An 18177-nucleotide genomic window follows, 5' to 3' on the forward strand; every position below is an offset into this window, starting at 1 on the left:
GGTTTATTACAGGTCCATCTATCAGTTCTAAAAGATAAAATGGCAGAATATTTTTTAAAGATTTTTTTAGAATGTTTCTACCAATTCAAATTCGCTCTAAAACCATCTGGACAGAAGAAAATAGTCAACCTTAGTGAGAAAATCTGTGACCTTAAAGTAAACAGTGTTCTTTCTCCCTCAGCCTCGTTACTATTTAAGCTGAGATACTTATTGATAATCTGCTACTAAAACATTTCAGTTCACAACAATACAGCATTTTGATAAACAGGTTATTGTAATCTTCTTGAATTTCCAACAATGTGTTTCGCCATAACCTCCTCTAATACAATATGTTATGATTGCTCTAACAAATTATTTCGATTATTACAATTTTGTAAAAAATGTTGAATTAGGTTATAACATATCTAGATACAAATCTGTAAATGGGAGATGCTAAACTTCTTGAACTACATGAATCAAACTACAGCAATTGCAAAACATTCAGGTTAAAAACAAAACAACAATTTTAAAAGGTTCCATATGCAAAGTATGGTGTTTTAAATATCCTTAGTTAATACAAATTATTGTCCAATAAAAACTATTTAGGAGGATTAGGTTTATGCTTAGTTATATGGTATCAAAAGCTATTTAACATTCTTTACGCTGGATGAAAGATTCATTACTGTTTATGGTCCTCAAGCTATGTAACTCACAACAACGAAAAACTAGACCTAGAGAAAAAGAAATTTTGTTCGGTAAAAGAATTAATCCAAATCCCACAATAACATTTAAAAAATCTATCAAAATAAGTTTTTAGTTTGTGTTTTAGTTTAAATGGGTTTTAGTTTGTTAAAGTAGAACAATATAAATTTCAACAAATGAGTTGTTAGCTCACGATAGAAAAATTTCAAATGAAAATCAATTTCTGTTATGAGCTAAGATTAATTATAAAAGAGGCTAGCAGAACAGATGTGAGATGTAGTTGAAAACAAAGATAAACCAATGTACAGTGCTGCAATTACTTTACACAATGAAATATGTGCCAATCCCATCTTAACTCTGCTCATATTGACATTGAACTGCCTGTATTAGATTCCAATACTTGTAAATTGTAGCACAGAAAACGTACTACTATAACCCAGAATGCCAACCGCATGGTAAAAAGCATTAAGCGGTTTGAGAGAGCTTTGCCTGTCAATCCGTAGGCAGCGCCACCAGCGTTGCCATGCAATAGCATAGCAACGCTGGTGACTTTACCTACGGATTGACAGGCAAAGCTCTCTCAAAACACTTAATGCTTTTTACCATGCGGTTGGCATTCTGGGTTATAGTAGTACGTTTTCTGTGATTGTAGTCAGGTATTTCTTTTCATTTCATTTAACCCTACTTGAAAATGTTTTGTGGGATGTGGATTTACAATATATAAAAATAAAAAGTATTTACACTGTCATAATTTGCATCGCCTATTTACATAACCGCAACTAAAACTTAACAACACGAAGCCAACATTAGTAACAATTAAATAAATCACAACCGATTAAAGATATTTGCAACAAAATAAACCGTGTCGATATACAGGAAAATTACAAATGTATAAATTTGTACATTTCCTACTAGTGTAAATTTACAAAAAATATTAGTTATGTCTAGCTACAAAGAAAGACAAGAATACATTTAATACTATGAAAAAACAGTATAAAATGACCTGAAGGTTGGTTTAATCGTCCGGTGTGAACTATCCTACCATCACAGACATTTCAGCCCTCCACTACGTGTTCTACAACCTACTTAAGTGAACATCAGAGCTAAGGTAACACTTAACACTGTCAACATGTAAAATGCATAAATAAAATAGTTATTTTTGTGATGAATCTATACTAACTCTAACTGAATATATAAAAATAACAGTCATATAAAATACTGCACTTTGTTTAAACACTGGACTATTTAAACTGATTGAAGGTCATTGTGTATATAGTTTTACTATGCGTTTAAAACTTTCAATAACATAAATATACTTGAGAAATATTATATAAAAGTCAGGATAGTGTTTTTGTAAAGGAAATATCCATACAACTCCTGTGAGGGCTATGTATAAATATGGACGCAAAATGCACATTTGGTTAACTGAGAATATTGCTACAGCTTACAGCTTGGTATGTTTGACATTGTCAGTCCAGTAGTTCTGAATCGTCATCGCTTCCAAGCTATTCAGGAATGAATCATTGTCCAAACTGTACATTTCTTCTGAATTCTCCTGTAAATGAAAAATTAGAACGTTATTCCAAAAATGTTGTCTATGAGATAACTGTTGATAACATCAATCACTCCTCGTTTTTAATAGGTACTTTATAATGCTGAACAGGTAGGTGGACCAGAGTTCTTTTGATCCGAAAAATTTACTGGGGAGAAAATGTTACTGTTTTCAAATTAAAAAAAGCTTTACAATATGTTTAGAAATACTAACTAAACATATGTCCTGGTATAGAATACCAAAGAAACCAGGAATTGTAAATTAAATTTGATGACTGGAAAATTTGGAATAGTTGCCAATAGCCTATGGCTTAGTGTATATTCATAAATCTTCTCACATTGTCGTTCCATTCTGTTAGTTCTCTTTTGGTTGTTGTGTATTAGGAAGAACACAATCACAATAGAAAAAAACATGAATATTACTGTGTGATCACAGTAGATAAATACGGGTATTCCTACATTGGTGAAAGGAAAACAATTTTGTGATGCCAAAAGGGCTTTAGTTAGTTGCCAAGTCCCAATTAGTTTGGAGAAACAAGACTCTGGTGTATCCATAAAAGGTTTTCAGACCCAATAATTCCTTATAGTATAGGCATTAAGACAAAATCTTCAAAAGTCAAGATGCCTTATAAGCTATATATTGTTACTATATAGCTTTTTTCTACGAAAGTGGTAGTTCACAAGAGGTCAACATGAGAAAAAAGTTTTTATTTATTTATTTTTATTTATTTAGTTTTATTTATTTGCTATTTAAGAGACTTCCCTCAGCTTTCTGATTTCAGTAAACTTTGTCTTTATGCTGATGACACCAATTTGAAAATCACTGTATCAACCGTTGCTGAATTAGAAATTAAAATTAATTCCGACCTAACTCTCTTAAAAAAATTTTGTAATGCCAACAATTTGCTTTTAAATCCTGAAAAAACTAATATTTCATGATGGGTAGCCTCTGGACCATACAGCAACAATAATAATGGTTTAGTTTACCTCTGTCAATATGGTCTTTGCGTAGTTTGTCACTACTGCAGTTTCGTGCTCGTGGAGCACATCATCAGGTGAAGGTCACAAAAAGTTAAAACATTTTCCTTACGTGAAGGTCGTCAATTAACACACCGAAAAAAACACATAACACACGAACGGTACGAAAAAAACATTTAACTTGGCCAATACATTAAAGACGTTACACACGGGGTCCGGCGCCGGTAGAAGCCAAGTCATGACTGACGTGTGTTGTAGTCGGTAGCCCCCCCGTCCTCACTTCTCTTATCAGAACCTTTTCTTTGGTCTTGTTCCAGGATGTGAATGGCGGTATTATAAATAATGTTTGACTGGAATGAGAGTTGTTCGTTTAAAATATGGTTTGGATGTACTTTAGCTGCTCGGTAAATCTCAAATTCTTCGATGGTGTCCATGTATTTACTTTTATGACAAGTATGCATTACTTCTAAATTTGTTTGTATATCGGTATAACTATGGTTTGAATCAATGATATGGTTGGCAAAAGCTGATTTGGAGTTCTTTCTTGGTAAATGTTCCTTAAATCTAGTTGCAAAAGATTTAAAATGTAAAATATTAAGGATATAAATAAAATGATTTCATCCTGTACCAACCTTACCAGAGGGACTGACAATGGGGTCGCCTCTTTCCAGTGTTCTGTCAGAACTGTTTTTGAATAAAATTTAAAACAAGTTTCTATTCTCTGATTTAAATCGCTATAAGAGCAAAATCATCCATTACAGCAGATACGTAGACGATACATTTATCGTGTTCCAGGGTAATGAAAGGCAGATTAAGCTACTAAGCACATACTTTAATACTTTCCACAAGAACTTGACATTCACAGTTGAAATTGAGAAAAATAAGACATTAAATTTCCTGGACGTTACCATCACAAGAGCAAACAACAGGTTTGATTTTAAAATTTACCGGAAACCTACAACCACTGACCAGACAATTCATTCAACTTCGCATCATCCCCATAATTATAAATTATCTGCCTACAATAGCTATGTCCATAGACTGCTTTCCATACCACTAAGCCCAGAAAATTACAACAATGAAATAGACATATTAAAATACATCGCAGTATCTAACGGATATGAGAGTGCCCTGATCGACAAACTGATTAGGAAACAAAGAAACAATAAAAAGGATAATCAGATACATACAAAAGAACCCAAAAAATATGTTAGTGCAGAATATGGCATCGTACTTAATAATTTTCTCAAAAAAGAATTAGCAAAAAACAATATCACAGTTGCTTACAAAACCACAAACAAACTGTCCAGTAATTTAAAAGAAAGACAAACTGACAATAGCGATAAATTAAACTGGAGTGTATAAAATAACATGTAATGATTGCCCCAGTTTTTATATTGGGCAAACATCACGCTCTTTTGCAACTAGATTTAAGGAACATTTACCAAGAAAGAACTCCAAATCAGCTTTTGCCAACCATATCATTGATTCAAACCATAGTTATACCGATATACAAACAAATTTAGAAGTAATGCATACTTGTCATAAAAGTAAATACATGGACACCATCGAAGAATTTGAGATTTACCGAGCAGCTAAAGTACATCCAAACCATATTTTAAACGAACAACTCTCATTCCAGTCAAACATTATTTATAATACCGCCATTCACATCCTGGAACAAGACCAAAGAAAAGGTTCTGATAAGAGAAGTGAGGACGGGGGGGGCTACCGACTACAACACACGTCAGTCATGACTTGGCTTCTACCGGCGCCGGACCCCGTGTGTAACGTCTTTAATGTATTGGCCAAGTTAAATGTTTTTTTCGTACCGTTCGTGTGTTATGTGTTTTTTTTCGGTGTGTTAATTGACGACCTTCACGTAAGGAAAATGTTTTAACTTTTTGTGACCTTCACCTGATGATGTGCTCCACGAGCACGAAACTGCAGTAGTGACAAACTACGCAAAGACCATATTGACAGAGGTAAACTAAACCATTATTATTGTTGCTGTATGGTCCAGAGGCTACCCATCATGAAATTGGAAACCAGTCAGGTTAAATTAGCCTTCAACTACAAGAACATTAAGTTAAAACTTTTCAAAACCACCAAAAATATAAAATTTAATAAAAAATGCCTTGAATACGGAATTGTTCCTAAATATGTTACAATTAAAATAACATGTCATTCTAAAGCCGCTAGAAAAGCGAAAAAAGTTGCCGAGAAAGCTTGGATAAAGAGTGAAATCAAAACTTTATATGCCAAAAAATGTATGCTGAATAAACTGTTGCTAAGCAAACATTTGGAACTACTAAACAGTTTGCATCCAACCCAGCAAAACAATGTTTTCTTAGAACTCGATTCTCAAATAAATAAGAAAATATTTATAAAAAAGAAATCACAAACTAAGAAAATGAATTTTTTATTAGACTCGCAGCTAGTAAAAGAAACAATAAAATGCAATCACACATTCCATCCAAGAGTCATAAACAATACTAACATAGAATTCAGTAAGTCAGAAATTGATCTATTAAACAAAGGCCTAAACTGCTGAAACAGCTGTTAAATGCTTAAAAACTAACGAAGCTCGTGACTCAACCAGAGTAATGATTGTAAATAAAGTTAGAAAAACTAATAATAATCCGATCCCTAGAAATAAGTATCTGTCGAGGTTCAAACCTCTGAAACAGGTCGCTGCCAGTATCAGAGACAAACTACAGCAGAACAGCGCTGTTATCACGAAGGCAGATAAGGGCAACTGTATTGTCATCCTGGACAGACAGGAGTACGCAAACAAAGTCCACGATTTCATTGAGAACAACAACATCGATCTCCTGTTACAGGATCCCACAGCATCTTATTCTAAGGATATAAATAAAATGATTTCATCCTGTACCAACCTTTTGTCTAAAGAGGAAATCATGCAAAACAAAATGACAAAACCGCAAGCTCCAATTCTACGCGGGTTACCAAAGATACATAAACAAAACGTCCCAATAAGGCCCTTAGTTAATTATAGACCGTCACCGGCATATAAAATTGCACAGAAATTAGATAAGATTATTAGGAAGGAAACCAAGTTAGAAAATGACCATAGTGTAAAGAATACAATTGATTTGGTAAATAAAATATCTAACATTGACCTAAAGGGATCCTATATACTCGCTTCATTTGATGTTGTAAATTTATTTACTAACGTACCAATCGACGAAACGTTAGATATATTGAAAGATAATTTAAATACACACTCTACATTGTCCAACGAGGCTAAAAACGAACTTATAAACTTAACAAGATGTGTTTTAAAACAGAATTATTTTATGTTTGATAACAAATATTACAAACAAAACGAGGGACTGACAATGGGGTCGCCTCTTTCCAGTGTTCTGTCAGAACTGTTTTTGAATAAAATTGAAAACAAGTTTCTATTCTCTGATTTAAATCGCTATAAGAGCAAAATCATCCATTACAGCAGATACTTAGACGATACATTTATCGTGTTCCAGGGTAATGAAAGGCAGATTAAGCTACTAAGCACATACTTTAATACTTTCCACAAGAACTTGACATTCACAGTTGAAATTGAGAAAAATAAGACATTAAATTTCCTGGACGTTACCATCACAAGAGCAAACAACAGGTTTGATTTTAAAATTTACCGGAAACCTACAACCACTGACCAAACAATTCATTCAACTTCGCATCATCCCCATAATTATAAATTATCTGCCTACAATAGCTATGTCCATAGACTGCTTTCCATACCACTAAGCCCAGAAAATTACAACAATGAAATAGACATATTAAAATACATCGCAGTATCTAACGGATATGAGAGTGCCCTGATCGACAAACTGATTAGGAAACAAAGAAACAATAAAAAGGATAATCAGATACATACAAAAGAACCCAAAAAATATGTTAGTGCAGAATATGGCATCGTACTTAATAATTTTCTCAAAAAAGAATTAGCAAAAAACAATATCACAGTTGCTTACAAAACCACAAACAAACTGTCCAGTAATTTAAAAGAAAGACAAACTGACAATAGCGATAAATTAAACAACACTGGAGTGTATAAAATAACATGTAATGATTGCCCCAGTTTTTATATTGGACAAACATCACGCTCTTTTGCAACTAGATTTAAGGAACATTTACCAAGAAAGAACTCCAAATCAGCTTTTGCCAACCATATCATTGATTCAAACCATAGTTATACCGATATACAAACAAATTTAGAAGTAATGCATACTTGTCATAAAAGTAAATAAATGGACACCATCGAAGAATTTGAGATTTACCGAGCAGCTAAAGTACATCCAAACCATATTTTAAACGAACAACTCTCATTCCAGTCAAACATTATTTATAATACCGCCATTCACATCCTGGAACAAGACCAAAGAAAAGGTTCTGATAAGAGAAGTGAGGACGGGGGGGGGGCTACCGACTACAACACACGTCAGTCATGACTTGGCTTTCTACCGGCGCCGGACCCCGTGTGTAACGTCTTTAATGTATTGGCCAAGTTAAATGTTTTTTTCGTACCGTTCGTGTGTTATGTGTTTTTTTCGGTGTGTTAATTGACGACCTTCACGTAAGGAAAATGTTTTAACTTTTTGTGACCTTCACCTGATGATGTGCTCCACGAGCACGAAACTGCAGTAGTGACAAACTACGCAAAGACCATATTGACAGAGGTAAACTAAACCATTATTAAACTAATATTATTTGTTTTAAAACTCGATCAGCTCAAAATATAACTCAACCTAATGTTACCATATTTGATAAAAAAATTGAGGTTAAAGACAGCATAAAATTTTTAGGATTAGAAATAGAAAGTACACTTAAATGGAACCGTCATGTTGAACAATTACTCACTAAAATTTCTTCTGGCCTTTATGCATTGGTTAGGTTGAAAAATTTTTGTGAAAAAGAATCTCTAAAAGTTGTTTATTTCTCTTACATCCATTCAGTGATATCATTTGGGCTATCTCTTTATGGTGCAACTACTAAAGAAAACTTAAACTCTATCTTGATAATGCAAAAAAAAGCCATTAGAATTATTCGTAATTTACAACCCAGAACTTCAGTTAAAGATTATTTTAAACTAGAAAACATAATGACTGTTTATGGAATGTATGTTTTTGAAACAGTTTTATCCATAAAAAATAGATTTCAGGAATTGGAGCTAATTGGTAACAATCATGAATATAACACCAGAAATCGGGGCTGTATCGCAATGAGCTATCACACTCTGGAACTTTTCAAAAAGAAACCTAAATATGCTGGTTCAAAATTTTATAACATAATTCCAAAAAGCATAACAGATGAGGTGTCAACCAAAAAATTCAAAATTAAATTGAAGCAGTACCTCATCAGCAAAGCTATATATTCTTTCGATGAGTTGTAGGAGGTAATGTCAATTTTTGCATATATTGTTAATTCTAAGAAACCTTTGTTTTTCATTTTTCAATACCTGTATATTTGACACTATTTATGTATGTATTGTATACTACTAACAAATAAAGATTATTTGAATTTATGGATGTGCCGGGAATTGAACCCGTCCCTCCCACACTAAAAAGTCCGAGACGCTAACCACTAGGAGTAACACAACCACTTTTACAAGTTAACACGTTCGCTGCGGCACGTAAAATGGCGGGCGTATCCCCAGTGCGGCGCAGCCCTCAGCGTCGAACAAACCCGATTGCCGCCTGTGATTGGCTTTCCAATTTTGGTCTGACGAATAGCAAATAACGTGTGGGGATGTCCTGCTTTACAACGAGAGTCGACGTAGTTCGCTAAACATCCACAGATAGTAGCACTGCTTGGAACGTAGCCGATCCCATTGGAATTGTATTACCAAATGGAGGGAAAAAGACGGGACAAAAAGTTGATTTTTAAGATTGCCAGACGGGGATTTTATGGGGAAATTTACTACAACAAAATGCAAGTCACATGAACTACACGCTAACGTGGTATAGGTCCGCTTTCGGCCGACGCTAGAGCAAAAACGAAGATATACAAAAGGCATTGCCGAGCGTTCCCGATGGGGTACGGACGCACCGTACTAGGGCCAAGCACCATACCCGATCGGGAACGGCCGCAGTAAGTAATATTGGAACTAATTTACTTTGAGTTTAAGTCAAAGACCAAATAATATTTGCCCTACAGAAATAGAATTTTACATTTTTAACAGCCTGCATGTGAAGTATTGTATTACTTACCCTAAGTGTGCTGTCATCAATGTAGCCGCTAGAGTCAGCGTTGCTGCATTTGTCACTCAACGTCTGCGGTTTGTTCCACATTCTGTGACGGTAATAAACAAATCCTCCACCTGCTGTACAAACACTCAACGTTAATTATAAATGTTCATATTAAATCTGAAAAAATATATTGTTCTTTGATATTTTTTACACATACATATTTTGTTGAACACTACATCACACAAAAAACTTAAATTCATAAAAGAAGCTCTAATTTTGATTATTTCAGATAGTCACCAAGTAGTATAAAAGAAACTTCTTAAACGTTGCATCAAAACTGTTTGTTTACTGTGTGACATTGAAGAGTAAAATAAAACATTAATCACCAATCGTCACATCGTGTGCACTTACCTACAACTGCCAGTAGCGCGGCTGTACCCAGAGTAACCCCAGATATCAGAACAATGTTAAGATCCTCTGACGGCATTGTACGGCCATCTGCGCTTGTAGAGTTGTCTTCGCTTATACTTGCTGTAAAACAATACAAAATCAATTTGTTGGAAAATTGTGTGCAGGCTAACCTTTTTTACCACATTACACAGTAAATACCTAGATAGTTTAGTTTGTGTACTCATTGTAGCCGAGAAAGTTGCAGTTGCTTTAAGCAAACAGTAAAGTCGGCGAGTCCAGTAATTTTTGCTGTATGCTGGTAAATTAACCAACTACCGCTACTCTCATGTGCACAGGAATTTTTTTTTAAAGGTATGATATATGTTTTTTTAATAGGCCCTTAAAAAAGCTACACAATCAAATTTTGTGTTAATATAGTTAACTATTTATTTGTTTCTGAGACAAAAATTATCATACATGACACCCAGGAAGACATATTTTACGGTACTTGCATGAAATCCTGCACTTGGCAAGCCTCACACGGGAACTATCATACTTGTACCAGCAACACCTACTTCTCGTCCTGGTAACGTTACTTAGCACTATTCTTGAAACTTTGTGTTTACCAATCGACTACCATCTATCACAGGGGCCACCTTATACCTTACAATACCAAGACACTGAGCAGTTTAAATCACCTGGTAGAGAATGTGCTAATTAAAACTATTTAGAAAATTGCTTTAAAGTTTCAACGTTACTTTTAGCGAAGAGAATTATTTATGAAGCAAAGAAGTATGAAGTGGAAGTTTTTGTTCATAATATAAAATTGTAAATCTAATTTAAGTCATTATCCTAGATGTATTTTGCACTCTTACTTGAGTTTTGTAAAAGGCCATCCAGAGTTTCGTCATCAGAGATATCCGTAGAGTTATTGACCGCATCACTCTCGCTCTCTGTAGCAACCGGCTGATCACTCATCAAGCGAGTCTCATTGAGACTAGCTACCTTAGTCGTGTTGACTGGCCCTTCAATGACATCTCCTTTGACTTTCCTCATAAATTTGCTGGGAACTTTCAAATTAGAACTATCCGCTTTGAAACTAGAATCAACAGAGGAATTCAATTTAGAATCTTTTTTAAAGGAATTGTTGTACTTTATAACTGGATTCGGGTTGTAAATGGGTAGCTTTGGTTTTTCACCCGCGCTGTCGTTTGAAGGTTTGATTTCTGCAGCGACTTTCTTAAACTCGCTTGCATTGTACTTTTTTGGCTCGTTTTGTTTGTTTTTCTGGTCCTTTATCACCTGAGGAGTTTCCTTGGCCTCATCCTCATTGTCTAAAGAAACTTCTTCACTGCTGGTCTGTTGGCTCGTCACTTGCGTATCGTTGAAATCATCTTCTGTTATTTCATAATCTTCCACTTTTTTTGGAATGCGGGGTTGGAATGTTTCTTCGTCAGGAGATCTTTTTGCCCTTTGATATGTTACAGTGTCTCCTAATGATGTGAAGACTTCTCTAGGTACAGCCAAGGAGCTCTCAGCGGTTGATGTAAGGAGCACAGCTACCCATAATACTGAAATCAAAGAAAATATTACCTTTTTACCGAAATAATAATGGTTCTCATTCTTAAGGGTGTGCTCTACCTCAGCTCAGAAATCGCAACTCGGGCCTCAGTAGCTATGTTGCGCCATTGAACAGCGCCGCGAGAAGCGCTTGCAGATGTTTAAGTTTCAACCCAGAACCACCAACTTACTTCAATCAGTGTGTGTAATTTAAAGTTAAATTACTCACTTAACTTTTAAGATATTTTACATCAGAAGATTGTTCCTCACTCTTTAGATTCAAATTTATGACTACTAGTGGAACCCCGTCGAAATCGACGGTTAATCTTGAGGTTTTATGTAAATTCAGCAAACTGTGTAGGATAGAGTGAAGTCATTAAAATCTTAGATATATGAAGGGAGGATAAGCAATAATAAGTATGACGATTGTGTTCCCTAAAAAACGTGATTGATGAATTCGGTTAACACAATATTTCCTACCTTTCTTTTTATCGGCATTAGGTTGCCCAAAAGGTTTTTTAGGAGTCTCATAATTGTTTGTTCATGAGTTTGTTTCAAACCAAAGCCACTTTCACTATATGGGAGAATGAGTTCATATAATTAGTCTATCATGTTACGGAAAGAGTCAATATTTATTACTAACCACTAATTCCATCTGCTTTAGGAAAATCATTCAGATTGTATCCGGATTTATAAGTAAATCTTCATATTTTTTTTATAAAAATATCTGATGCTCCAGAAAGCAGTAACATTCTTACTTCGATCTCAGCAATTTTAAATCCTTCTCTTGCCACATCGACCCATGTATTTAATCATCCTGTTCTTACTTGATAATTCATTAACTTATGGAGTAGTTTTGCCTTGGCCATATAGATCACATAAAGCTGTGCATGTATTTCGTGGATTGGAATGAACCATAATTGTAGGAAATCTCATCACAAATCTTGAACATTTGCGGAACCAAATCCATAACCTAGTCCAGCATTGGTAACAAATTATGCAAATGCGATGAGATGTGATGACACTTTTATGTTTCAGAATGTTTGTATGTAGTGAGGTTTGGATGCGTTGTTCAACCTAGCTACATGTGTACATCAAAGTAAAAACTGTGTACAGATTTTTTTTTAAATACCTGAATTGACATTAATTCACCTTGTTTACCAAAACCATAGACTTCGTAGTTAGTCTATTCCAAAACTTGAACACAGCTCTCATCCTCAACGTACTCATCTATGACACAATTTTCAACCCGATTATCAAAAACTGTTACACCAATAAATGAATCTCAGGTGTTCTTTCTTGAATTTAAAAATAAATGGTGATTGAAAGTAGGAAAAAAAGGAAAGTGCCAACCTTACAATATGCACCCCCGATAAGGAATAGTTATATGTTCCTTTGAAATTGATAAGTCACACTTATTTCATAATTTAAAATTCTCTAAGAGCAATAAAGCATAGATTTTTGAACAAAACATTTCAAACGTATCATAAATTCATCATTTTGTTGAAACTATAAAAAACTTGCCATGCAGTGGAGAATCCATTTAAAATCATAAATAATAATGTAAACATTTAATTTTGACAGTTTCAGTAGACCTTTGAATACAATTTTAATATTAACAGCTGGTTCATAAAAGTAGTGTAAAATTATCCATATGGTTGAAATGTAAACAATATTGCAGAGTGAACTTTAAAGGCCTCTGGGGCAGAGCCCCAAGGGAATTTACCTCTTTCCTCTTTTGATGGCTCATCTACAGACCAAGACCTTTCTTTAGAGACCCCTACCAAGTTTATACGCCCAGCCGTTCTCTCAAATTAGCTGTGACAAAAACCCCGTTTTCCTCCATAAGAATAACATGGGATGGGAATTTAAAGGCCACGGGGGCAGAGCCCCAAGGGAATTCACCATGTTTCTCTTTTGATGGCTCATCTACAGACCAATACCTTTCTTTAGACACCTCTACCGAGTTTCTACGCCCAGCCGTTCTCTCAAAATAGCTATGACAAAGAAAAACAGTTTCAAATTAATATATAGATGTAAGTGTAAAATGCTTTTGAAAAACGCTTATTTTGAAGAATTTACAGTCACCTCCCACTTGAAATTCTACCATTATCAGAAAATTAAAAAAGTACAAGCCTACAGATATAAGGAATGAATAAATTAACATAAATATATTTTTAATCGGTTAAGAACTAAGCTGACAATGACGGTGATCCTAAACCCTTGCCTTAACGTGCGGCGGACAGGTAGAGCGCACCCTTAACACAGATTGATAATATGAATAGGGTATATAATAATGTGAGTCATCATCTCACTTAGGCCTTGATTTTTATGTAGGCCTAGTGGCATAAAACCATCGTTTAATTTTATTTAACTTAGTTAAAACTACTAACAGAACATGAATTCTATATTTTAAATACATAGGCCTAACTAACTTTTTTACACTACTTATTGTTAATCCACACTTGAGACATCATTCAAATAAAATATTATTAAAAATATATATTGAAAATGTTTTAAATGCTGTTGACAATTATTTTTAGCATATCTCCTATATAGGGAATAATCCTATTACCATAGATCTCATGGTAAGACCTAGGCCAGGGACCAATTTACTTATTCATTTTTAGGTCCTAAGAGGCCAAAAACACCATTCTTTCAAATTCATATAATATATGTCTGTTAGCCCAATAACCCGAGCTCAATTTAAAAAATAATCCAATGTTGATTAAATTATTTGTTATTAACAGGTTTAAATCTAAATTTTCCCGTGGGAACCAGTATGATTGGACTATGGGAACGGAGTTTATGAGGGGTTTTAAGGTTTTTTTTTAATTTTTGACCTTAAAAACAACAAATTATGTAGAGCTTAGACAAAAACAAATAATTTAGTAGGCCTATATTGAAGCATTACTATGCACCAAATGGTTAAGGGGAAGATAAAAAACTTTAAATTAAAAATTCTTAAGTTGTTATAGAGAATATAAGTAAATTGTAATAGTTTATTGTTTATGAACAAAATTTTACCAAATTTGGAAAATTTATTTATTCCATACTCGACTATAAACATTTTAACAAAAAAAAAACACTTAATACCTTCCCTTTAGCAGCAAAACTATGTAGGCTACTCGTTAAACTAATGTTTGGAAATAGGGGAATAAATATGATATTTCTAATAAGTTATTTTAGTGAAAATCCAATCAGGCAAATGAAAATTTTGCAATTATGCTGTGACGGGGATATTTAAAGCATCACTATCAAGGGTCTTATTAAGGTTGTAATGAATAAGGGTCTGATCATTTATTATAAGAATAATCCAGCAACATTTCTCTTAAGACAACATTTAAGATCAGTGTTTGGGCCATTTCCTCACAAAATCCATAGTATTTCGCTATTCTGTCAAAGGACACATATAACAATTGATCTGAAGAATGTGGTATATATAATTGGCGTCTGGGGTCAAAAAAAAAAAAATACACAGTTAGTAACCCCTTACAATGACGTCTACAACACTTAACACGAAACAATAGTGTCAATTGCTAGTTTATCCGAATTTCTACATATTACTTAAAAATTATGTGACAAAATGAAATACCTAACTTGATTGATACATTATAGTTGTTGCCAAATCTAATTACCTTGAAGGGAAACTAAAACTGAGAAGATATTGTAAAGATGTTGACCACTCATGACTAGAACTCCTTCCCCACTGGCATTATGAAACCAGGAAGAAGCCACACTACAGTAAGGGAGGGTTAAACCAATAACGCAGTGAATACTCCGACCTAAGTTACTCACTGTATTATTATGAAACTATTAAATAACTATTTTAAATTTAACTATATTTTTGTTTTAACATATTTAAGGAGTGTAGATTTCTAGAACCTTGTATGCACCATAACAGTTAAAAATTACTAGGTATGATTTTTTTTATATTTATCCCATAACACATTGCTTGTTCAATAGCCTAATTGTAGAAAAATAAGCATACCTAGCATAATTTGTTGAATGTTTGAGTAGGCCTGAGGCTTTTACTAATAATGAAAACACAAGTTTTACAAGACAATAAAATAAAGAATAGATCAGGTAACATATTGGTTAATTGTTTTATACAAATGGACATCAAATGTGACATGATTACAATTTCAATCGGTTCATATGTTTTTGAAGTATAGTAGGCCTAAGTGTAGCAATCAATTCCATTGAATCTTCAAATTTAGAAAATTGCAAGGTCCTATAGTGACAAATACGCAAAACTTTTAACTTAGACATTAAAACATCTACTTACATGTAAATGCAAATCCAAAACACCACTGTGTCCAAAAGTGAGAGGCCATAATAGCAGCATCGTGTTCATCTACATTTACCTGAAATCAACATTTTGAATTTTCAACTCGTAGTCTCCTTGAATGAAAACGTCGACCTTTGTGTTTCTGTTTGTAAAAATTAAACAGTAAGACACAAACTTACCATGCAAATTATACTGCAGTTTAGAAATTAAACTGTGTAGCAGAATCAAAACTAATAGGTAACTTTATCGTAATGTAAACATCTATAATGAGAATAAAAAGATTAACTGAGGGAAAACTAACCAAAAATCTATCTAGGCTACATAAAAACAAATCTAACAGCTGATGCATCTGCAAAATCATAAGCGTGAATAAAATCACCCTTTAATTGAGACCCTTAAGAGAAGTTATTGCCATAAAAATATACAACATTACAATAAACAAGGTAGGACGGATGACAATTACAAGTGGAATGAACTGTGGGTGAAGTGAAGTAAGCCAACAGCTGATTGTTTTCAATCATAGGCCTAGTCAAGCATTAGCCAAATGGGAAGTGACAACTTAAATAGCTACCGTAACTCTGATTCTGATTCTGCAATTTGGACTTGATTAAGTTACACTTCACTTTCAATCCCAATATCAATTATTTAAGATGGGGACGCCACTATGTGCGTATTTTAACCCAAAAATATGAGTGAAGGATGAGTGTAGGATGAGTGGCGCGATCTTGTAGTCTTGTTAGTGACTAAGGCCGACATGTTCCTTAGACACAGCTATTAATTAATACTGTAGCCCAAACAGCTAATGGCAACTAAGGGACCTACAGTTTATAGTGGAATCCGAACCACATTTTTCCTTGTAATTTACGAATAGCCCAAACAGCTAATGGGGTAAAAATTCAGTTTCCACAACAGTTATCAGGATAGTACTGCGGATAGTCGTAGTACTCACTAGTGCGGACGTTAATCCACACCAGTGAGCATCGCATCCACAGTGCATCCCTATAAATATCCACAATTCGTGACCTCCTAGTAGCTGGATTACAGGACGACGCCACCCGTCCCAGTCTAAGACCAATAGGCTAACATTTAACCCTAGCAGTGGCTAAAGATTGTAATACGCTCGTTTGCTGTGACGCCTAGAATGGCCACCAACGTAATACGATAGTAAAGACCGACATTTTTTAACGGTAAAAAAACCACTTAACTTATAGGCCTAATCTTAACTCTGATGTGAACAATAAGGACCTCAATATCTTAAATCTGAAGGGGTTATGATAAAAATTCGAGTTATCAAGTTTTTCAGGTTTCAGTTTCGAATTATGAATGTTCCATAAAAAAGTTCGAGATACTGAGGTGTTGAGGTCTGACAGTGATGTTACGTCACGGTCTATATATAATTCAACGGACGAGCCTCCGTCCCATCAGGAAAAAAAACACATAACTAATGTTACATAGACACGGGCCATAGGGTCTGAGTCGGGACTGTCCCGGCAGAATCGGGACGGGTGGCAAATCTTGTGAAATAAATATTTAGATAACTTAGGTTACAAATTAATCCATCTAACTTAAGCCTAAGTCTATGGTTGTAATTATACAATAACTTATAGCCTAGGCTAGCAACCTACTTGCTTTAATGTTCAATCTTGGTGGTGCAACTATTGCTGCTGTAATCATTGAGGTAGGATTAGGCTACCTATGTTAGGAATGTTTGAAACAGGGTACCTACACTTTGTTCTAGCTATAATTTATTGGCCAGAGATAAGTTAAGACAGTTTAAAAGACATAGTTACTCGTCAAATAGATGATTTCTGTAACCATATTTATAGCAGATAAGAAACTTAAGAGACACCCTATTGTGGGGTGTCTGATTTAGACATGGGATGGTGGACAGAAGAGCGAGTTTATTGTAAACTCTGTCATTTCAAAAACAACAACGTTTACGATCTATGAAAAGACTTTTAAAATATTTAAACTAATATTCGAAAGATAATTAAGAAATGTTATTTATTCAATACATACCAAGAAATTGATCGGGATTTACAAACATCAGGATGACATTACTCAACAGTGAGTAATGTGTGTGAGTACTGAGTTTCTGAGTTGAGTGTTGAGTGTGAGTGTGAGACTGAGTTGAGTCTTGAGTGTGAGGTGATGCGACTTGGACTGGACTAGGAGCAAGGAGTGAGCAGCGATCACGAGGAGAGGAGACTGAACGCACTGAGGAGTGGGAAGACTGGACTGAGGAGTGAGAAGACTGGACTGAGGAGAGAGTAGACTAGACTGATATTGCAGAAACCTTCAATCTAAAAAAAACATCAAATATAAAATGGGAAAGAAAGAAAGGCGGCCGTGAAAGAAAGTATAAGAACCAATAATTAAATATGTATAATAAACTATTTATACTGTACCAACACTGGTCCGCTGCTCCATGTTCCCGATCCCAATAGTCAGTCCAATCCATGAATTTCCAATTCCAAGGGGCGTGGAGTGGAGTGAATCTAGTGAGTGATGGTG

At 34.5% G+C, this 18177-nt stretch overlaps 1 protein-coding gene across 2 annotated transcripts; it reads right to left on the reverse strand.

Moving 5' to 3' along the window:
- Positions 1–1277: 1277 nt before the first annotated feature.
- On the reverse strand, positions 1278–17781 carry LOC128989834 (uncharacterized). 2 transcript variants are annotated; one of them, XM_054411905.1, is made up of 6 exons: positions 17683–17781; positions 15661–15739; positions 10688–11383; positions 9834–9953; positions 9444–9556; positions 1278–2236 (listed from the first exon to the last, which is right to left on the reverse strand). In XM_054411905.1, exons 2-6 carry the CDS (start codon positions 15707–15709, stop codon positions 2126–2128), a joined length of 1089 nt encoding a protein of 362 aa, XP_054267880.1. In that variant the 5' UTR covers positions 15710–15739; positions 17683–17781; the 3' UTR covers positions 1278–2125. The 2 variants fall into 2 exon arrangements, with proteins under 2 accessions (XP_054267880.1, XP_054267878.1); XM_054411903.1 differs by lacking the exons at positions 15661–15739; positions 17683–17781 and adding an exon at positions 15011–15076.
- Positions 17782–18177: the final 396 nt, after the last annotated feature.

Source organism: Macrosteles quadrilineatus, unplaced genomic scaffold (genome assembly GCF_028750875.1).
Source record: "Macrosteles quadrilineatus isolate MER2022 unplaced genomic scaffold, UCM_ALF_1.0 Scaffold_3__2_contigs__length_128488019, whole genome shotgun sequence".
Taxonomy (NCBI): domain Eukaryota; kingdom Metazoa; phylum Arthropoda; class Insecta; order Hemiptera; family Cicadellidae; genus Macrosteles; species Macrosteles quadrilineatus.

Bases quoted from the DNA above. Each gene is read 5' to 3' on its own strand.
- LOC128989834 (XM_054411903.1), bottom strand. From the start codon at position 15,062: ATGAGTGGTCAACATCTTTACAATATCTTCTCAGTTTTAGTTTCCCTT. The intron at 11,384-15,010 runs GTAATTAGATTT...CTTTGATTTCAG, and splicing joins AGTTTTAGTTTCCCTTCAAG to TATTATGGGTAGCTGTGCTC. The intron at 9,557-9,833 runs GTAAGTGCACAC...GTGTTTGTACAG, and splicing joins CGCGCTACTGGCAGTTGTAG to CAGGTGGAGGATTTGTTTAT.